The 24,367-nt window shown below is 31.8% G+C and overlaps 1 protein-coding gene across 2 annotated transcripts in view; it reads right to left on the bottom strand.

Moving 5' to 3' along the window:
* LOC143071555 (serine/threonine-protein kinase ATR-like) overlaps positions 1–24,367 on the bottom strand; it is an 85,905-nt gene that overhangs the window by 38,186 nt on the left and 23,352 nt on the right. For both annotated transcript variants that reach the window (XM_076245927.1, XM_076245926.1), the window contains 17 exons: positions 17,966–18,047; positions 15,083–15,177; positions 14,157–14,260; positions 13,564–13,659; positions 12,553–12,629; positions 11,318–11,425; positions 10,925–11,057; positions 6,872–7,021; positions 6,317–6,413; positions 5,662–5,736; positions 5,062–5,181; positions 3,649–3,744; positions 3,039–3,140; positions 2,422–2,517; positions 1,743–1,826; positions 1,053–1,145; positions 328–485 (listed from right to left, as the gene is read on the bottom strand). In XM_076245927.1, the coding sequence (XP_076102042.1) occupies positions 328–485; positions 1,053–1,145; positions 1,743–1,826; positions 2,422–2,517; positions 3,039–3,140; positions 3,649–3,744; positions 5,062–5,181; positions 5,662–5,736; positions 6,317–6,413; positions 6,872–7,021; positions 10,925–11,057; positions 11,318–11,425; positions 12,553–12,629; positions 13,564–13,659; positions 14,157–14,260; positions 15,083–15,177; positions 17,966–18,047 (1,766 nt within the window). The remainder of the gene's footprint in view (positions 1–327; positions 486–1,052; positions 1,146–1,742; positions 1,827–2,421; positions 2,518–3,038; positions 3,141–3,648; positions 3,745–5,061; positions 5,182–5,661; positions 5,737–6,316; positions 6,414–6,871; positions 7,022–10,924; positions 11,058–11,317; positions 11,426–12,552; positions 12,630–13,563; positions 13,660–14,156; positions 14,261–15,082; positions 15,178–17,965; positions 18,048–24,367) is intronic.

Genomic DNA, 24,367 nt, shown 5'->3' on the forward strand with positions numbered 1-24,367 from the left:
TCTACCTAAAATTCGTATATTTTAAACTGATTTATACACTCTGTGCAATGAAATCTATATCTCGTCCATAATAAAGTGCATACTAAAATAATTATTGAAGATTTTAACTACTTCCAAAATCATGAAATCCCTAACATAAAAATAATTTTAAAGTATTCTTTACTCAACAAAATTTTTCAAATTTAATAGATTATTAACCAATATTTGGTGCTCACCCATTACTATATTTGTAATATAAATGGTAAAATTTCACATTTCAATACAAGTACTTTCCCTTATATTTACCATCTAAACCATGTTTCATAAATTGACCAATTGAAAGCTAACCTTTTAACAAAACAATCCCAGGCTTTACATGATATCTCTTGTATATCTCTGTCTGTGATCTGTAATCCTATCCTCAGTGTGTTCACAATCTTATATCGTATCATACCAATGTGTTTTCTACCCATCAGTCTGATAATGGCTGTCAAACTTTCTAATGTCTAAGAAACAAAACATAAAGAAGTATTTTCTAAATGATCAAGATTGATCTATTACAGAGTACTTTTCCTTTTTTAAAAGAAACAGTCTAAAGCCAGAATTACAAAGAGCAAAGCTCATAAAAGGATAATCCGCCAGCCCCTTATTTACATCTTACTGTATAAATTATCAACGTCATTCTTGCGACCTTATGCCCCAATGGGGATGAACAGGATAAGTAAATAAGTCATTATTGCAGACAGACATTCCAACCTTATATGTGCAGAGTTTTCGAAATCTTTCTTTTCCTGGTGGTCATTGAAGAAATCTGCTGGTCCTTGCTATTATTTCTATTGCTAAATACCAAAATTGTAGTTGTCCTTTGGAAATTTTGGTGGTTGAAACCTTCGGACCACCACTTTTCAAGAATTCTGTTCATGACATATCCTCTGATGATCAACAGATATTTAGTTGGAATATTAAAGTGTGCTTCACCTTGCTGACAGATGTTCAAACATTTTCTGTTACTACAATATACATGTTTCAAGTAAAACTGATTAGGCAACATAAAATGAAGTGTACTGATTTACCAATTTCTTATCTTCTAGAGGAATGTTGTTATTCAACAGCTGTAAATCAAAGAATCCAATCACACCAAGTAGTTTAGGCTGTAAATAGTCTGCCTGTAAGTATAATGTGGTTAAAACTAAATGATGGTCTAATAAATATTCAATCGAAAAATACGAATATTGCATGGCTGTTTTTATACTTCACTGATGAGTCTTTCATAGTTGAAACGGATGTCTTGTGCAAATACAGAATTTAAATCCTGGTATCAATGATTAGTTTATTCACACTAGAATATGCTTATCAAGTAATGGAATAAAGTAGTGCAAGTGTTTTTACTTGTTTGGATTGATGGCTTCTTTTTATACTTTCACATAATTTCATAATTGAGGTTACAGGAGCATCTAAGATTACCCAATTAAAACTGCTACCCTTTATCAGCAGATCCACTGTACCTTGTCATTTTTGGAAATATTCAAGATGAATTTATAAAGTGATGTATTTTTTAAGGTATATGTTGATCAACAACTCCACTAAAGTCCCCTACCAGAAACTTCAGAATGTATAAAGTATGTATTATAACTCCTCTGTTCTTTTCTTGTTTGAATCAGCAAGAATGTTACGCTTTGCCATGAGACAGAAAGATTAAGATGTATAATTCAGTAAGTAGTGCATGTATTGTTACGTAATTGTTCTATTCTGCCTGTATTTACCATTTCTGCAGATGTCATTGTTTGTGGTTCTTCATATCCCTGAGTCTTTACACATTTAGATAGCACAGTCAGCCCACTGAACACCTAAAAATTTTAATCTCTTAAAAGTAAATTATGAGTTTCTTCAGGGGCAGCATAACAAAAGATGCATTGATATTTTAATAAAATTTTCAGTTTGCATATATAACTTTTTTTACTAACTTTCTAATAACAATATAAAACGTTCAAATATTCAAAATTGAATCAAACTGTTCAAACACTAATGTTGGGATTAAATCATAAAACTTATCACTTATATCGAAAATGAGAGATGTGGTGTACTTATTCACAACAAAATTACTGAATGCACAGAACAAATCTAGAAGCAAGGGATCATCTCTTGTATTGGTGTTCTCTGCTTCAAAGTTTTTATTAGGCCTCTAACATAGGCTTATAACAATCTTACTTTAAGTCTCAAGATACTAACATTTTGGCAATCCATGGTTTATTTTTCCATGTTCATGACACCAATGAAGGTTAAATGTATCAATAAAAAAGTTTGTTCATACATAATTGTCAACTTTTATTTGGCAACTTATTGTTCCATTAAAGATTTTTTTCTCTCTTTTATAATTACTTCAATGATTTATCCAAGACTGAATTTTTAATTTTAGAGCATACTGATGTCATTGATATTAACCTTTTGATAATGTGTACCCAGATGTAGGAGTAACTCATTGTGTGTTGTCTGAAACTGACATCTTAGTAACTGTTCCATGTCAAATGCCGTCTCTTTCTAAAATGAAAAAAGATTACCCTTAATATAAAGCAAAGGTTCATTTTAATATCAATATGATTATTCAAAAGTATAAAAAAAAAATTTCAAAAGACTATTATTTGGTACATATAAATATCATCAATAATAACCTTTTGATAATGTGTACCCAGATGTAGGAGTAACTCATTGTGTAACTGTTCCATGTCAAATGCTGTCTCTTTCTAAAATGATTTTTTTACCTTGGATAAAACCTTTCTATACAAAGGTTGGTTACTCTTAATATCAACATGATTATTCAAAAGTATAAAAAAAAGTTTTTCAAAAATATTTTAAACAAGTTGTTATTAAAAATAAATCTTCAAAAAGTTAGATAAAATAAAGGTAGATATCATTTATGTATAACAGTGAGAATAATTAGCAATAAGACAGTAATATAGTAGAAAGCAACTTCTGACCAGAACAGGATTTCGTTTATTTTTGAATTATGTTATTATTTCTTTTCTTTGTATATAACTTATTTAATATTAATAAATTTTTACCTGTAAAAACTTCATAGCTTTTCCCTGTTCTGCCTCTTGGAAGTAGATAGCTATATAAGGAAATATATACTTTATATTCTCCATCATTATCTTCTTCCTGTTCTGTAAGTAAATCAAACAACTATTCTAATGCAACATCATTTATAACGCTCATTTTGATTGGATAACATCACCAATTTTCATGGTATCAATTCACAATTTTTCTTTGCATATTTCGATGCACATCAATAAGGGATCTTTTCTGCATTATATGCACTTCACAAAATAAACATTATTTCCACTCAAACCAGTTCTAGGGGCTGGCTGTCTTAAACTTACAGAGAGGTGTGAGTTTTTGATCAATGTTTTTGATCAATGTTACTATGAGATGAAAAACAGATCTATATAAAAGACATATGTTCTGTTGCTTTCTGTGTTTTTTGCTGTGCATGTACTAATTTTGTGTCATGGATAAATATCCTTTATTTCCATTATGAAACCCATTCTTAGCAATCCTCCAATTTTGCTCTTAGAGAGTGTATTGTCCTTCAACATTACAGAATAATAACAAAGATACTTGTATTCCAACATTAGTGTCAAAGATTCAGTCATAACACTTAAAGTGACTTACTGGGAGATCAACCAGCACTGATATCTTCTTCAATAAATTAGATGCCTCTGGTGTTGCTATGCTCACTAAGTGTGGTACTATAAATTTGTTGGCTGACTGTAAAAAACAATAAACATTTTAACAAGAGGCTGTCACAAAGACAGCAAACCGGATTTATTAATATTTATTTGTGTCCTGGCAATATCACAAGAACCATTACTGATGAATGGTGAAAGTGAAAATCGTCAATATCAAATTTGACCTCCATTTTGTCATCAGTATCAACATCTTAAAATTTGAAAAGCTTAGATTGAATGGTTCATTAGTAAATGCAACAACGTGAATGGAAACGCCATTTCACAATCTTTCAAGAACCATAACTCCTGAACAGTAAAAGTCAAAATCGTCATAATTGAACTTGACTTTTAATTTGCCATCAGTAACAACATATAAAAATTTCAAAAGCTTTGGTTGAATGGTTCATGACACGGACACGACTGGAAACACCATTTTTCAATCTTTCAAGAACCATAACTCCTGAACGGTAAAAGTCAAAATCGTCATTATTGAACTTGACCTCCATTTTGTCATCAGTAACAACATATTAAAATTTGGGAAGCTTAGGTAGAACAGTTCATGCGTAAATGCACGGACACGACTGGAAACTCCATTTTTCAATCTTTCAAGAACCATAACTCCTGAACGGTAAAAGTCAAAATCGCCATTATTGAATTTGACCTCCATTTTGTCATCAGTAACAACATATTAAAATTTGGGAAGCTTAGGTAGAACAGTTCATGCGTAAATGCACGGACACGACTGTAAACTCCATTTTTCAATCTTTCAAGAACCATAACTCCTGAACGGTTAAAGTCAAAATCGCCATTATTGAACTTGACCTTCATTTAGTTGTCAGTAACAACATATTAAAATTTTAAAAGCTTTGGTTGAACGGTTCATGAGTTAATGCACGGACAACATTTGATTCCCGCCCGCCCGCCCGCCCGCCCGCCCGCCCGCCCGCCCGACCGCCGTACATCCCCAAATCAATAACCGACATTTTTGTCACAAAAATCCGGTTAAAAAGGTAAATTATTCATTTTCAAAATTAAAAACAAGAATGCCAAAGGTTGTCAAGCTTCAAGATATTGGATAACAGGAAGTAGGTATCTGACAGATCTGAAAGGCACAACTATCACAGCCAAGCTGCTGACTATATGTAACCACCTTCTGTTAAGTACTTTTTTTTTAGAAAAATGTGCTCATACTTTACTAGAAAAAATTTGAAACCACTATCCCATGTATATCTACATTGTTTGTTCTATTGTGGATAGTTGTCCTATTGACAATCAAACAACATTCTTCTATTCTTATAAACCAACATAATAATGACAATAAAGAATGACCTTCACTAGAACCATGATACCATTTTACCTGTAAAAATCTCTTATCATCAGGGAAGTCTAGAACCTTGGTTACATCTTTCAGGATATCTGTAGCAGCATCCGCATCATTACAGGATAACATTTTCTGGTGCATGGCTTCTGCCAAGAACTGTAAACCATAGTTAAAAGTTAAAATATCAATTGAAATAATTAGTTTCATGCTAAGTAATTCATAAATAACTTGTAACATTCCTTTCCTCTTTTTCATATTTCATGAATTAGGCATTGTAGCATGAAAAACATACATTGAATTAAATTGAATGATGAAAGATTCCTACTTAACCTTTTATTTTATCTAAGTTGTTGTTTGCTTGCTTTTATTCCAAAAACAAAGGAGTGTGTACAGAAAAGATTCATAAGAAGTCTTAAATTATTCTCATATCTTTACTAAACTTGCATTTACTTCTTCATTAACCAAATGCCTATATATGCAAGAACCTATGGATAAAACTGACACCACAAAAGAGGGCTTACCAGCCAGTCCAGTTCGTCAAACACCACCAGTTAGTTAGCTATTCGAACAGTATTGTTGCAATACATAATAACTTTTAAACTAGAAGGTCAAATAAACAATGAACTTTAACCTTACTTTACAGATAGGTAGCCTGGATCTCATGAAAAGATCTTGTGTCTTCATTTTCTTGTACTGGGCAACATACTTCAACTGTAATATAAAGAAAAACTAGTTTATGTCAAACTGCAAAATCAATATGTGGTTACAGTTAAACTTCAGTTATGGTTTCAAATTCAACATTGAATCTAAATTTCACTTTGTTACATATCTGTACCTTTTTATTGAGCAGTTTACATATTTGTTCTACATATTTGATTTCAATTATATCACAATGTCTTGTGTCAAAAACATTACTCAGCTTCATTTAATATTTGATATGAAGTTCAAACCAAAATTTGCATATGTGGTTTCTATTATACAGTAAGTGATATCAAATATGTTTCAATATAAATATATTTAACTTATGTCTTCCTATTGTATCCCTCTGTACAAAAATATGCCATTATTTACTCTGTAAAACCTTGCAAGAAACAAATTAAGTATTCAATTTTTACAATAGCTATTTAATTTGAATCATAGCATGATTAATTGTGCTGTAGTTTATTCATCAGTTACACAGAGTTGTTGAAATTTATTGGTCCTGCCAGTACTGACTGGCAAAGTTTTAGAGAGTTCATCAAAAAAACTTAGCCTCATTCATTGAAAAGTTTGTTAAAGCTTCATTACACACCTGTTCAAAAGCCACAGCGGCAATAAGTGGTATAGGGGATATCATACTCTCCAACAAATTCAGTATCACTACCAATAACTGCTCATTTTCTGCTATTCTGAAATTTACATCTATAATTACATATACAAAATCTGGAATTCCAAAGGAACTTTAAAAACAATTTTATATATCTTTGATAGATTTTATTGGTATTGTATGCACTGACAAACTTCAAACTTATGAAAAAGATTGTAGAATCCATGTTCTGATATGAGAAACCTAGTAAAGTTATTCTGATAGAAGAAAAATTTAAACAGAAGAAAACACAAAAATTACACAGATAAAAAATAAGCAAAGGATGCATAACTACACCTATCAAAAATGTCTTACCTTCCCCAGTATACATTCAGCAGGAGAACTATGTGACACGAGCGTTTGCTTTGTTTAAACTATAGAACATATCAAAAATAATTTATTCAATCAACACATTTATTTTCCCATGCGAAATGTGTATGATATTGTCTAATTAAATCTGCATATTACTAAATGCCACTTTATAAAACATTAAATGCTAACCTTCCAAACTGAGCGAGTGTTAGAACAATGGTTTCCTGAAGCCTGATATTCTGTTCCATACATGCTGCATAGTAAGCTTCCTTCAGTTTGGTCACTATTCTTTGATTTGTCTCATTACAGTTTTCACCTACTAGGTATGGCACAACTTTGCTAAAAATAATTCAAACAGATTCATTTAAGAATTTTCAATGAACCACATATTAATAAGGTTTAATTACAATGGGATTTTTCTTAAAATTCAGAAGTCAAATCAATCATAAGCATAATACAAATATGAAGATTACTGTCACAGATACTTTATTTCATGTTTAACCATTTCTTGTCCACATCGTTGCTATTTAAATCCATGATTTTCTAATTAACATGGTGTAAAGATCTGAGTTTTACATATTTGCCAAGAGTTATTTTCACATTATTTTTCTGCTCCCAAAAATTGTGAAAATAAATTGCTTGCGTAAAAAGTTGGGTTTACAATAGCTTCTTAAATAGCTACGAGTGAATAGACTATAAATGAACTTTCCTAAAACTAACTCTGATATAATCAGGATCAACAAGGACATTTAGAGCTGTATCTAACATACTGACTATTGTAGAACTTACCTAAAACTAACTCTGATATAATAATCAGGATCAATGAGGACATCTAGAGCTGTATCTAACATACTGACTTTTGTAGAACTTACCTAAAACTAACTCTGATATTATAATCAGGATCAACGAGGACATCTAGAGCTGTATCTAACATACTGACTATTGTAGAACTTACCTAAAACTAACTCTGATATAATCAGGATCAACGAGGACATCTAGAGCTGTATCTAACATACTGACTATTGTAAAACTTACCTAAAACTAACTCTGATATTATAATCAGGATCAACGAGGACATCTAGAGTTGTATCTAACATACTGACTATTGTAGAACTTACCTAAAACTAACTCTGATATAATCAGGATCAACGAGGACATCTAGAGTTGTATCTAACATACTGACTATTGTAGAACTTACCTAAAACTAACTCTGATATAATCAGGATCAACGAGGACATCTAGAGCTGTATCTAACATACTGACTATTGTAGAACTTACCTAAAACTAACTCTGATATAATCAGGATCAATGAGGACATCTAGAGCAGTATCTAACATACTGACTATTGTAGAACTTACCTAAAACTAACTCTGATATTATAATCAGGATCAACGAGGACATCTAGAGTTGTATCTAACATACTGACTATTGTAGAACTTACCTAAAACTAACTCTGATATTATAATCAGGATCAACGAGGACATCTAGAGCTGTATCTAACATACTGACTATTGTAGAACTTACCTAAAACTAACTCTGATATTATAATCAGGATCAACGAGGACATCTAGAGCTGTATCTAACATACTGACTATTGTAGAACTTACCTAAAACTAACTCTGATATTATAATCAGGATCAACGAGGACATCTAGAGCTGTATCTAACATACTGACTATTGTAGAATTTACCTAAAACTAACTCTGATATTATAATCAGGATCAACGAGGACATCTAGAGCAGTATCTAACATACTGACTATTGTAAAACTTACCTAAAACTAACTCTGATATTATAATCAGGATCAATGAGGACATCTAGAGTTGTATCTAACATACTGACTATTGTAGAACTTACCTAAAACTAACTCTGATATTATAATCAGGATCAACGAGGACATCTAGAGCTGTATCTAACATACTGACTATTGTAGAACTTACCTAAAACTAACTCTGATATTATAATCAGGATCAATGAGGACATCTACAGCTGTATCTAACATACTGACTATTGTAGAACTTACCTAAAACTAACTCTGATATTATAATCAGGATCAACGAGGACATCTAGAGCTGTATCTAACATACTGACTATTGTAGAATTTACCTAAAACTAACTCTGATATTATAATCAGGATCAACGAGGACATCTAGAGCAGTATCTAACATACTGACTATTGTAGAACTTACCTAAAACTAACTCTGATATTATAATCAGGATCAATGAGGACATCTAGAGTTGTATCTAACATACTGACTATTGTAGAACTTACCTAAAACTAACTCTGATATAATCAGGATCAACGAGGACATCTAGAGCTGTATCTAACATACTGACTATTGTAGAACTTACCTAAAACTAACTCTGTTATTATAATCAGGATCAACGAGGACATCTAGAGCTGTATCTAACATACTGACTATTGTAGAACTTACCTAAAACTAACTCTGATATTATAATCAGGATCAACGAGGACATCTAGAGCAGTATCTAACATACTGACTATTGTAAAACTTACCTAAAACTAACTCTGATATTATAATCAGGATCAATGAGGACATCTAGAGTTGTATCTAACATACTGACTATTGTAGAACTTACCTAAAACTAACTCTGATATTATAATCAGGATCAACGAGGACATCTAGAGCTGTATCTAACATACTGACTATTGTAGAACTTACCTAAAACTAACTCTGATATTATAATCAGGATCAACGAGGACATCTAGAGTTGTATCTAACATACTGACTATTGTAGAACTTACCTAAAACTAACTCTGATATAATCAGGATCAATGAGGACATCTAGAGTTGTATCTAACATACTGACTATTGTAGAACTTACCTAAAACTAACTCTGATATTATAATCAGGATCAATGAGGACATCTAGAGCTGTATCTAACATACTGACTATTGTAGAACTTACCTAAAACTAACTCTGATATTATAATCAGGATCAACGAGGACATCTAGAGCTGTATCTAACATACTGACTATTGTAGAACTTACCTAAAACTAACTCTGATATAATCAGGATCAACGAGGACATCTAGAGCTGTATCTAACATACTGACTATTGTAGAATTTACCTAAAACTAACTCTGATATTATAATCAGGATCAACGAGGACATCTAGAGCAGTATCTAACATACTGACTATTGTAGAACTTACCTAAAACTAACTCTGATATTATAATCAGGATCAATGAGGACATCTAGAGTTGTATCTAACATACTGACTATTGTAGAACTTACCTAAAACTAACTCTGATATAATCAGGATCAACGAGGACATCTAGAGCTGTATCTAACATACTGACTATTGTAGAATTTACCTAAAACTAACTCTGATATTATAATCAGGATCAACGAGGACATCTAGAGCAGTATCTAACATACTGACTATTGTAGAACTTACCTAAAACTAACTCTGATATTATAATCAGGATCAATGAGGACATCTAGAGTTGTATCTAACATACTGACTATTGTAGAACTTACCTAAAACTAACTCTGATATAATCAGGATCAACGAGGACATCTAGAGCTGTATCTAACATACTGACTATTGTAGAACTTACCTAAAACTAACTCTGTTATTATAATCAGGATCAACGAGGACATCTAGAGCTGTATCTAACATACTGACTATTGTAGAACTTACCTAAAACTAACTCTGATATTATAATCAGGATCAACGAGGACATCTAGAGCAGTATCTAACATACTGACTATTGTAAAACTTACCTAAAACTAACTCTGATATTATAATCAGGATCAATGAGGACATCTAGAGTTGTATCTAACATACTGACTATTGTAGAACTTACCTAAAACTAACTCTGATATTATAATCAGGATCAACGAGGACATCTAGAGCTGTATCTAACATACTGACTATTGTAGAACTTACCTAAAACTAACTCTGATATTATAATCAGGATCAACGAGGACATCTAGAGTTGTATCTAACATACTGACTATTGTAGAACTTACCTAAAACTAACTCTGATATAATCAGGATCAATGAGGACATCTAGAGTTGTATCTAACATACTGACTATTGTAGAACTTACCTAAAACTAACTCTGATATTATAATCAGGATCAATGAGGACATCTAGAGTTGTATCTAACATACTGACTATTGTAGAACTTACCTAAAACTAACTCTGATATAATCAGGATCAATGAGGACATCTAGGGCTGTATCTAACATACTGACTATTGTAGAACTTACCTAAAACTAACTCTGATATTATAATCAGGATCAACGAGGACATCTAGGGCTGTATCTAACATACTGACTATTGTAGAACTTTTGGCTCTCACTCCTATATGTCCAAACATTCTCTTTAAACTCTCTATAATACCTATAACATAATGTTTGGATTGTCAACACAGAAACAAAGCAACAATATAAATAGCATTGATTACACTTAATTTATGAAAAAAAATCATGTTGCAGATGATGTCAAACTGGAGCAAAAATATTAGTTTCAAGTCATATAGTGTAAAATGAAAAGATTTGATCAACATGAGATGAACACATTTCTGTATTGACTTGGCAGTCATTTTAACTGTAAACTTCATCAAAACTTAAAATTGAGTGATAGGGTGTTAAATCTCTCACTTTTCTTGATTGTTGTATCATCTGATGACAGTAAAGTCAGATAAGGAACAAACATATTTGGATCCACTAGGTTTGGTCTGCTCTTAGAGGCATTGTTAGACTGCTCATCTGAAAATAAAATGCAGGATATATATTTAACTTCTTCATATTAAATATGCATAGTTATCAATTTACACACAATATCAAGGTATATGTTGATTCTATTCCAAACTATCAAATTTTCACTTCCAAAATGTCTTCTTTATCAAGTAAATTTATGATATTTCGTTTTCCCTTTCTCACTGATGAAATTAGATGTTATATTCCTGTAGAGATTCTATGTTACAAACTTTAATACAGTCCAGTATAGTCATTAAAACAATGTGAAATCCAGAAAAAGTTCATATGAAACCATGCTCAATCTACAATCTCATTTAAATTATTAAAATTCACTGTGAGATTCCACAGCAAAATGAACATGTGTATTAAATTTCAAGCTGATTTGACCATGAATTCATGGTAAGTAAGCTTTAACCCTTTCACCGATTGCTGCCCAGACAGAAGCTTTTCTTAGACGATGGCTTCCCTGGATATTATTACTCAAGTGGGAGATCTTCATAATAAATGTCAATAAAAACTTGTTTGTAGTTATTGTGTATTTATTTCATTCACACCATGTTCACAGTTTTGTTCATGTTTTGATAATTTTTTCTTCATAAAATAATCAAATTTTCGGTATTTTCTAGGTGAAATTCTCAAAATTCTGCTCTTTGACCCCAAATTGTAATTTTTTAACCCAAAACGGCAAAATTTTGAAAAATTTTATGGGGCTGTAAAAATTTCCTCACTGAACGATGTCCATTCAAAGTGTTTTGTACATAAAACGACATTTTATGTCAAAAAAGTATACTAGTTTGACTTCAATTCTTCCATATTCTTTCAAAAAAAATGTTTCCTTGTTTCAAATTCTCATAAATTCCGTAAATTTCCTCTGATTTTGACACTGTTTTTAACAAATGGAAGCGCCATGTTTACACTTTCATCCGGGTATGATTTTTGGTGTTTTAACGCCACGTTAATCACAGCTTTTGAGATATTTCGTTGCGGCCAATTTTTATTGATGGAGGAAGCGGGATTGCCCAGAGAAAACCACGACTTTCGACAGAAAAATTGACAATCCTAGTCAATTTAGATTGGAGTTGAGTGCACCCGAACAAGCAGGGTGATATTTTGACAATTTATGCTATTGAAAATACCTTTCAAGTTGTCACAAGACAAGCACTGTATCTCAAATGACTCATAAAAAGGACTTTTCAACCCATCAGATTTGTACCTGAAACAGAAATCATTTATAACAACTTATAACTTTTCACAAGAATTCATGTCTAGAAAATAATTTCATTTTGAAACTTAAAAAATTAAATACTTTGTAACTGAATCTTTCTTTGTAAAAGCATTGTCATAACACTTGCAATTAAAGTCATTTTAAACGAGTGACCGGTGAAAAATAATGCTATTCCAATTCTTGAACCAATGGACACAAACATCATAAACTTAGTCTTCTGTGCACGATCTTATCATTTTTTTCGCATAAATTTCGTATAATTGTTAAATTTTTAATAATCGGTCAGTGTTGTGTTTAACATGTACAATCAGATAACAGTTTATTTCAAGGACATCCATGCGTATTGCGATCATCAGATTTTTACGAGATGGATCACACGCAGGTCACTTTGAATACCCAAAATATGTCAGGGAATTGCTGCCTGAAAGGAAGCACTTAATATAAAGTAAACTTCTTCTTAATATGAACAAATTAAAGAATTTTCTTCAGAAAAAAGTATTTGTACATAAGTTTTATAATGAAAACTATCCATTGAGTTATAAAATACATATGCATTATATTTTTAAATTTGAGGTTTCTTATGACTTTAAACTTATTTTTGCTTATGCTTTATTCCTGTACAGTCCTTTCGAAGAAGTCTTTGCTTCAATTATTTTCAAGATTTACTTGATGTACTTATATAAAAGAAGATCAAAGTTTGACATGCACACAACAATTGTATTCCCCTAGCAGAAATCAGATATATAAATCGCTCTCGAAATTAAGTTGGTTTACAGTACCTGGCAGTTTTGTTTCATTTACATCATAACTATACCCTTCTATCATATGATGAATATTTCTTCTTTTTTCTGATCATTAAATTGAAACCAAAAACATTGCTAACAACAAATGCAATCTTAAATGTATCATAAACATTAATTACCTTAGGACAGCCTTCCTGCAAACAACACAGGCTAAAATCCCTACATTATTGGCCAATGATAACTGAACTTCTCTACTTCTATCATCTATAACAGGACTGAAATACAAGTGAATTTGTGAGCTACTGTTAATTAATGATACCCCTGTCCACCTGAACATATAAGGTAAACAAGGAGTTGTTGAGTGATGAATCTTTAAAACTCATTACATGGTATAGCCGACTAACATAAACCCGGAAACCAATTTTCAGAAATCCTTGTTATGTAGTTCCGGAGAAAGATGCGATGAAAAATATTCACGGAACAGACTGACGGATGGACAGACATGTAAAACAGTATACCCCCTCTTTTTTAAAGCAGGGGTATAAAAAAATGCATTTTTGATTAATTTGATGTCATAGAAACAAATTTCAATTATCTTTTGAATAGATATAATATTTTATAAGTTTGACATGAAATAACTAAATGTTCTATTATTTTTTTAATAAATAGTGTCAACATGCTGAAATGCTTCACATACTAATTGAAGATTTCTAAAAAATAAAAGTAAAATCTGTGTTAACTGGAAACCTCTTTAACTTAATGTATAGCATACCTGATAAGATCATGAACAAGATGGTTGGCATTAGGTCCTAGATGTAGAAGTAAGGTAGGGAAGGATGTCATGGCTGTATTTCTAATTTGCCAATCTGTGTCAGACTAAAAGATTTACAAAACAATATGTTATTACATTTTTAGATTATCTATTCAAACAAAATCAGAAAATCAAAATTACGAGTTTTAAAATTTTCATATGCTTAGATTTAGAAAACCATTTCAGCATTTATGGTCCATATTAAAGTTTAATAGTTATGTGAAAATATTAGAGTTAGTTATTTCCTTATTATCCAAAACTGTAGTGAAAAATATTTCAGTAAAAATGATGGACTAAATGTATTTAGGATCATCAAATGTATCTCTCTTGTTTTGGAATATTTTTCATACAAAATAAATGTCTACTCTATCACATTTTGATATCTATTTAATGGTTATTATATACATAAAAGAGATAATATTTCATTTTAAAAAGTGTAATGACCTATCTAGGGATATTAATTGACACATCTGCAATAAAATGGTGTTCAAAAAAAAAACTTTAGTTTAAACATATTTATTTATAGTGGATTGGGAAACAAGTTTTGCAACTTATATTAATCCCTTTCCACTTTGTGGGTGCGAGTGCTGCCTTGTGGCGGCATTAGCCTGCTCTTTTTCGAAATCTACAAGGGTGTCTTTAACGTGCAAGAGATATGTCTCTCTCTTAACACGGGACAGCCATTTATCGTCCCCTTCCAACGGACTATCATTGTTTCCTCGAGACCATACTCGCAAATGGTGTCAAGGGAGAACCGAAAAATTCTGTTCCTGAAATTTTCATCCTAGACGGGAATCGAACCAGGAACCTTTGTGTTAGTAGTCTAATGCAATAACCACTACACCACGGCTCTCTGATGAAAAAATTTTTGATACTAACAAACTTACAAATGCCTGCTTGAAGACGTGAACCCTCCATTTAGGTGACATGTCTTTGGGAAACAATGCTAATCCTTCAAGTAATCTGCATTTCACTGACATTTCTATAAAGATAAAAGTATATTTACATATATATATATATATGTATATAACAAGCTGCTGAAAACTGGAGCTAAATATGTAAAATGGTTCAACTAATGCTTAATAATAAGCCACAAAAAATGTAGAGTGACCTTGTTGTGTTTCATACTTTTTTCTCTCTTTTTTTTGTAATCACTAGTTGTTTTTTTACCAAAATGCAGAATAAGAGTGATCAGAAACCTATAACACATTGTCAATTTGTTTATTGATAAATTGCGAATGGTGGCATATCCAGTAAAGAAGTATATTATACCAGGATCAGCTAAAAACCACTCTTTTTTTTAGATCCTGACTATAAACTTTTGACAGAAGTTCTATTGCAATGTAAACACCAATCAATGATTAAGATCAGTATTCTGCTAAATATTTAGATGCAATACCCAAAATAATCAGCTAACAGTTTTCTTCATTAGTATCTTTATAAAATTATTTTTAAATTCTATTGCAGCTGTAAATTTTTTTTATTTTATTTTTTTCAAATATCAATAATTACATTAGATGTATGTTTCATTATAATATGTTATTCTGATTGGGTAACAGAAATCTCGTTTCAAAATGAATTGTAACATTCATAATGGCACAAGCTTTTACAATAAAATACAAAAAAAATAGGAAATACTTGATAGGAATCGTGCTTTCATGATCATAGCGGGAAAAAATTATAAGTATTGAATGCTTCTTTTAGTAATTTCAAAGGGTTGTAAAAGCATTGATCGTGCATACATTTATGAATGAAGGGCTTCCGAGCTTCATTCAAAATGTACTTTGGTAAATGCTTTTACACCCCAAACTAGAGGCTCTAAAGAGCCTGTGTCGCTCACCTTGGTCTATGTGAATATTAAACAAAGGAAGCAGATGGATTCATGACAAAATTGTGATTTGGTGATGGTGATGTGTTTGTACGTCTTACTTTACTGAACATTCTTGCTGCTTACAGTTATCTCTATCTATAATGAACTTTGCCCAGTAGTTTCAGTGGAAAATGTTAGTAAAAATTTACAAATTTTATAAAAATTGTTAAAAATTGACTATAAAGGACAATAACTCCTTAGGGGGTCAATTGACCATTTCAGTCATGTTGACTTATTTGTAAATCTTACTTTGCTGTACATTATTGCTGTTTAAAGTTTATGTCTATCTATAATAATATTCAAGATAATAACCCAAAACAGTAAAATTCCCTTAAAATTACCAATTTAGGGGCAGCAACCTAACAACAGGTTGTCCGATTCATCTGAAAATTTCAGGGCAGATAGATCTTGACCTGATAAACAATTTTACCCATGTCAGATTTGCTCTTAATGCTTTGGTGTTTGAGTTATAAGCCAAAAACTGCATTTTACCCCCATGTTCTATTTTTAGGCATGGCAGCCATCTTGGTTGGATGGCCGGGTCAACGGACACATTTTTTAAACTAAATACCCCAAAGATGATTGTGGCCAAGTTTGGATTAATTTGGCCCAGTAGTTTCAGGAGAGAAGATTTTTGTAAAAGATTACTAAGATTTACGAAAAATGGTTAAAAATTGACTATAAAGGGCAATAACTCCTAAAGGGGTCAACTGACCATTTCGGTCATGTTAACTTATTTGTAAATTTTACTTTGCTGAACATTATTGCTGTTTGAAGTTTATGTCTATCTATAATAATATTCAAGATAATAACCCAAAACAGTAAAATTCCCTTAAAATTACCAATTTAGGGGCAGCAACCTAACAACGGGTTGTCCGATTCATCTGAAAATTTCAGGGCAGATAGATCTTGACCTGATAAACAATTTTACCCATGTCAGATTTGCTCTTAATGCTTTGGTGTTTGAGTTATAAGCCAAAAACTGCATTTTACCCCTATGTTCTATTTTTAGCCATGGCAGCCATCTTGGTTGGAAGGCCGGGTCAACGGACACATTTTTTAAACTAAATACCCCAAAGATGATTGTGGCCAAGTTTGGATTAATTTGGCCCAGTAGTTTCAGGAGAGAAGATTTTTGTAAAAGATTACTAAGATTTACGAAAAATGGTTAAAAATTGACTATAAAGGGCAATAACTCCTAAAGGGGTCAACTGACCATTTCGGTCATGTTAACTTATTTGTAAATTTTACTTTGCTGAACATTATTGCTGCTTACAGTTTATCTCTATCTATAATAATATTCAAGATAATAACCATATAACGGCAAAATTTCCTTAAAATTGCCAAATTCAGGGGCAGCAACCCAACAACCGGTTGTCCGATTCGTCTGAAAATTTCAAGGCAGATAGATTTTGACTTGATAAACAATTTAATCCCATGTCAGATTTGCTCTAAATGCTTCGGTTTCAGAGTTATAAGCCAAAAACTGCATTTGACCCCTATGTTCTATTTTTAGCCATGGCGGCCATCTTGGTTGGTTGGCCGGGTAACCGAACACATTTTTTAAACTAGATACTCCAATGATGATTGTGGCCAAGTTTGGTTAAATTTGGCCCAGTAGTTTCAGAGGAGAAGATTTTTGTAAAAGTTAACGACGACGGACGACGCCGGACGACGACGGACGCCGGACGCCAAGTGATGAGAAAAGCTCACTTGGCCCTTCGGGCCAGGTGAGCTAAAAATTAACAAAAAGAAGCACTCAATTTTTTAATATTCTTTAAAATTTAGATTTTCCCTTCATGGCATTACAATGATTGCACAATGTTTTTGTCATATCCTTCATTCCTACCTAATATTTTTTTATCAAATCAAAATAAAACTTTCCTCAACACTTTCATACCTATTTTGTCTGATAAGTTCCTTGCTACATTAGCTATTTCCTTAGCATGGTCTGGTTTTAAGTCATACCAAGAGGGATCATTCTGAAACAAATATTTTCAAAATTTCAGTATCTATAAAAATAACATCTCTCATAGTTTGTAAATACAATTGTAGGCTAATTTTGTTACTAAATTGTCTACAAAAATGAGTTAAACTAAACCCATTTTAAGCCATTTTTGTCATTACCATTTAAAGTGTGTGCACAAACAAAGGATCTTTTATTTTAGGTTATTTCTTAGATCTAAATTTTAATCAATAATATACATAGGGCACCAAGACAAGATTGTAATCACATTTTGATGTTTAGTGAACCACTTATATTGACAGGAACTCTAATTCAGCAAATATTCTAAGAAGTTCACATCATAACAAGTATGTGAACTAGGTTTCAAGTTGATGTGACTACCACTGTATGGTTAACTACCTTAAATCAAACATTTAACCAGATACAGAACAGACAAACAAACAAATAGACAGACACACATTCAGATCTAAAAACAGTAAGTCTCCTAAAAATCATTGTATGATTCGAATAAGTTTTTAATTTGCAAACATTAGACAACTTTCGAGTTCGATGCATTTCTGTCAAAAACTCTGGTTTTAGTGAACGTCAATTGTGCGTTTAGGGGCGCCATCACTTCCATTCCAATGTTGAGCGAGTGGTTGAAAAATTATAATTCTATATTGTACGAATTATACGGCAAATTGAATTCTCAAAATTAACAATCAACATTGCTGTCATTAGGGAATTGGGCCATTTTTACAAAAAATGAAGCAAAAGTGTGACATAGGGGGTCCAATTTCAAACTCAATATTTATGTCACCCGATCGACAATGTCGGGTGACATATTGCTTTTCCTCTGTTTCTTTTTCTGTATTATTATTATTTTTCTTCCACCTATTTTGTCCGGCAGTTTTCTCGGAGCCAATGGAACCAATCTTAATGATAGTTAACTATAATGAGGAACACAAAATTCCGGGTTGCAGTAGGTCTTAAGACCATAAAAATGGCTGCCGTTACCATGGAAACGGAACAATTGTGAAAAATTTTGGTTTTTGGTTTTAATGAAATTTTTGGAGTTGCTTTAACTTAGAATCATTATATTTTGATACAATGTAGGTGCCGGGCATATACTGGTTTTGGATGATTTTGGCAATCATTGGAACTATCATTTTGCCATGGAAACTACACCAAAAATTTCCAAAATATCAAAATGCTCCAAATTTAATAAAACTCCACAGTAACGATGAGCAACATTGGTAGATGTGCAATTTGGCGTTTGAATTTCAAAAATGTCTGCCGTTACCATGGAAACAAGTCAAAAATGGTGAAAAAGCTTCAAAAACCTTAAAGTGGCATTTACTTTCTTAAAATGGTAGGTCAAATCCATTGAAACTTTGATGGTATGTTTCCTCCCATGTACCAATGCTGTATCTGCCATTAGAAATTTGGAATGGTATCTGTTACCATAGAAACCAGCCAAAATGTCAAAAATTTCAAAAATTTCAAAATTGATGAAACTTACTATATTTGTTGACTGTCAAGTCTACATGAGACTTTTGAAGTTGGAATTTCCAAAATGGCCACCGTTGCCATGGAAACTGCAGAAATGTCAAATATTTTCAAAATGCTCCAAACTTAATGAAACTTAATATTATTGTTAACTGGCATGTATAGATGAGACTTTTGACTTTGGAATTTTCAAAATGGCTGCCGTTGCCATGGAAACAGAAGAAATGTGAAACTTTTGAAAAATGCTCAAAATGTACTGAAAATTTACAGAAAGATATATCGCAATGCGTTGATCTGCATTCACTGTTAAATTGTTTTCAAATGGCTGCCGCGTAGTGGCAATAGGGGAAGGGTGACATCCGCTATTGCTTGCAATGGCAATTCTAGTTTTCATTTCTTTTTGTCTTACCCTATTACCGATACTTTAAATTTTATAATTCCAAAGTTTCAAGCAGAACGAAACAGACACATTGAATAATCTTAAAATTTAATAACATACATCTCAAAACATTTGAACAGAAACCATACTACTTATAAACAAGTTTGGTAATAAAACAGTCAAGAAAACATCGCTCAAACCTTTTCCAAATGAAAGTCAATAGAATAAGAAAAATTTTAAAACCAAAATTTCCATCTTTTCTGCTAAATCATATAATAACAATCAAATTGAATAGCTTAATTTACAAAAAATAATAATAACTAGAATTGCCATTGCAAGCAATAGCGGATGTCACCCTTCCCCTATTGCCACTACGCGGCAGCCATTTGAAAACAATTTAACAGTGAATGCAGATCAACGCATTGCGATATATCTTTCTGTAAATTTTCAGTACATTTTGAGCATTTTTCAAAAGTTTCACATTTCTTCTGTTTCCATGGCAACGGCAGCCATTTTGAAAATTCCAAAGTCAAAAGTCTCATCTATACATGCCAGTTAACAATAATATTAAGTTTCATTAAGTTTGGAGCATTTTGAAAATATTTGACATTTCTGCAGTTTCCATGGCAACGGTGGCCATTTTGGAAATTCCAACTTCAAAAGTCTCATGTAGACTTGACAGTCAACAAATATAGTAAGTTTCATCAATTTTGAAATTTTTGAAATTTTTGACATTTTGGCTGGTTTCTATGGTAACAGATACCATTCCAAATTTCTAATGGCAGATACAGCATTGGTACATGGGAGGAAACATACCATCAAAGTTTCAATGGATTTGACCTACCATTTTAAGAAAGTAAATGCCACTTTAAGGTTTTTGAAGCTTTTTCACCATTTTTGACTTGTTTCCATGGTAACGGCAGACATTTTTGAAATTCAAACGCCAAATTGCACATCTACCAATGTTGCTCATCGTTACTGTGGAGTTTTATTAAATTTGGAGCATTTTGATATTTTGGAAATTTTTGGTGTAGTTTCCATGGCAAAATGATAGTTCCAATGATTGCCAAAATCATCCAAAACCAGTATATGCCCGGCACCTACATTGTATCAAAATATAATGATTCTAAGTTAAAGCAACTCTAAAAATTTCATTAAAACCAAAAACCAAAATTTTTCACAATTGTTCCGTTTCCATGGTAACGGCAGCCATTTTTATGGTCTTAAGACCTACTGCAACCCGGAATTTTGTGTTCCTCATTATAGTTAACTATCATTAAGATTGGTTCCATTGGCTCCGAGAAAACTGCCGGACAAAATAGGTGGAAGAAAAATAATAATAATACAGAAAAAGAAACAGAGGAAAAGCAATATGTCACCCGACATTGTCGATCGGGTGACATAATAATACAGAAAAAGAAACAGAGGAAAAGCAATATGTCACCCGACATTGTCGATCGGGTGACATAACTAGTGATTGAAGTTTTTGCCAATAAAAAGAATCTTAATATATTTCAGTTAAAATAGTAAACTTTGAAAGCCCTGAGTTTTTGTGATCATTTGGAAAAATAAAAATGTCATTTCATTGTACCGTTTTTATGTAATTGTATGTAGAAAAAGCCGTCTATTTTCAGTATTTTGTCACACTCCTGACATATGTTACAAAGATTGAAAAATGCTTTAAACTTGCACAAAAATTCACTTAACACATTGCTATATCATTGATTTCAATTACTGACATCTTTTGCCATAGAACAGGACTTTCTTTTTAGGGCCATTTTAAAAAAATACACAGAAAGGCACCCAAAAATGTCAGGAGTGTGACAACTGTCTTTAAACATCTACCAAAGAATACATAGGACTTAAATATTTTCTTCTTCTTTATTTTTCAGAAGTGACTATTCCAAAGAGAAGAAAAAAAATTATTACAACTGTGATATGTTTATATCATAAATGTGGGAGTGCATTATATATGTCAGGAGTGTGACACTTTTTTTAAGACATTTTCTGTCAATTCATAATTTCACAAGGACAAGTCCCACAAGTTTCTCTGTGTTAGAAATGTTGAAACCAAGTTATATTCCTATCATGTACCTCTTAAATGTGTTATTTATCATGATTGTTTTGGCACAATGAGTTTTAATTTGTAATTTTTTTTATTTTTTGTGCACAGTAATGCAAATTTATCAAAGGAAATAAGTGTGTACAACTATAATATCATATAGGAAAGTGAGGAAATGAATTTTGTGCAAAAAAGAACAATCATTTTGATTTAAAATGGAATATTTAAAGAAGTTTCAAGGATTAACCATTTAGATGTAATTCGTCACACTCCTGACATGAATTTAACAATTTAAGAAAAATATGAAAATTAGCTTTATTTTTAGGACAGATAATTGAAAGACAGCTAGTAAAATGAAGAAACTCTTGGTAAAACTTCCATTCCTTAAAACATCTACTAGATTTGCTGAAATTAGCAGGGCAAAATTTTCTAGAAGAAATGATTCAAAGAAAGAGACTTCGAAAGAGAGGACCCCGCAAATACTGGCTGAATCTGAAATTAAAAAATGATCAGAGGAAGTTGGAACATCTTAAAATAAAAACTTATAAAACCAAGCTAACAAAAAAAGGCTTAAAGAAAGAAGAACTTTGAATCCCAAATTTGATAAACAATATAAAGAAAAACAAAGGCAGTGGCAGAGAAACAGTAGAAAAAAAGGAAGATTGATAAAAAAGAAGTTGGGTTGAATAAGGACTTAGAATCGAACAAAAACAGCTCAAAAATTCAAATGAGAACAGATCTGTGACTGTGTCAGATTCCAGATCTACAGTGAGAAAACCTGCACAACACACAAGAAAACAATTGCCACAAAACAAAAATGCTTATAAATGATCTCTTCGAGAAGGCCCTTTCTTCTGGGTGTAGCATTTTTAATGATGTGTTTCATAGTACTCGTCCAAGCAATTTTGTTTTGTGGCAGTTGTTTTCTTGTGTGTTGTGCAGGTTTTCTCACTGTAGATCTGGAATCTGACACAGTCACAGATCTGTTCTCATTTGAATCTGAGCTGTTTTTGTTCGATTCTATATATATATTCAACCCAACTTCTTTTTTATCTTTCTTCCTTTTTTTCTACTGTTTCTCTGCCACTGCCTTTGTTTTTCTTTATATTGTTTATCAAATTTGGAATTCAAAGTTTTCTTTCTTTAAGCCTTTTTTTGTTAGCTTGGTTTTGTAGTTTTTCATTTTGTTTAAGATTGTCCAACTTCCTCTGATCATTTTTTAATTTCAGATTCAGCCAGTATTTGGGGGTTCTCTCTTTCCAAGTCTCTTTCTTTGAATCATTTCTTCTAGAGAATTTTGCCTGGCTTATGTCAGCAAGTATAGTGGATGTTTTAAGGAATGGAAGATTTACCAAAAGTTTCTTTATTTTACTAGCTGTCTTTCAAATATCTGTCCTAAAAATAAAGCTGATCTTAATATTTTTCTTAAATCGTTAAATTCATGTCAGGACTGTGACGAATTACATCTAAATGGTTAATCATTGAAACATCTTTAAATATACCATTTTAAATCAAAATAATTGTTCTATTTTGTACAAAATTCATTTCCTCACTTTCCTTTATAATATTATAGTTGTACACACTTATTTCCTTTGATAAATTTGCATTACTGTGCACAAAAAATAGAAAAATGACCAATTAAAACTTATTGTGTCAAAACAATCATGATAGATTACACTTTTAAGAGGTAAATGATAGGAATATAACTTGGTTTTAACATTTCTAACACAAAGAAACTTGTTGAACTTGTCCTTGTGAAATTATGAATTGACAGAAAACGCTTTAAAAAAAGTGTCACACTCCTGACATATATAATGCACTCCCACATCTATGATATAAACATATCACAGTTGTAATAATTTTTTTTCTTCTCTTTGGAATAGCCACTTCTGAAAAATAAAGAAGAAGAAAATATTTAAGTCCTATGTATTCTTTGGTAGATGTTTAAAGACAGTTGTCACACTCCTGACATTTTTGGGTGCCTCTCTTCGGTGTCCATTAAAACAATAAAATGTGTGATTTAGAGCACCAACATACACTTAATTATAGTGCTAATATACCAATACAAACTTATTTCCCATACTGGCATTATTGGACTTTAAAACATGGTTACAAGGAAGCTTTAGTTTTAAAAGTGTCATTTTTTGAAAAACTTTATTTTTTGTACATACCTTCACAATAAAGGTCAGTGATTACTTATCTTAAAATTATATTGGACAAAATTACAAAAATATTTAAGACTAATAATGTAGCAACTACCAGAAATATTTCAGTATAGCATAAAAACGATCCACCTTTTTCAATTCTACTTTGAAAATTTCTATTTTTTTAAATGTCACGCTAAAAGCGTCACACTCCTGACAAAAATGGCCTGTTTTTAAAACATTTCTCTGCAGTGGTTTGAGAT

The sequence above is a fragment of the Mytilus galloprovincialis genome, chromosome 4 (assembly GCF_965363235.1).
Source record: "Mytilus galloprovincialis chromosome 4, xbMytGall1.hap1.1, whole genome shotgun sequence".
Classification (NCBI taxonomy): Eukaryota; Metazoa; Mollusca; class Bivalvia; order Mytilida; family Mytilidae; genus Mytilus; species Mytilus galloprovincialis.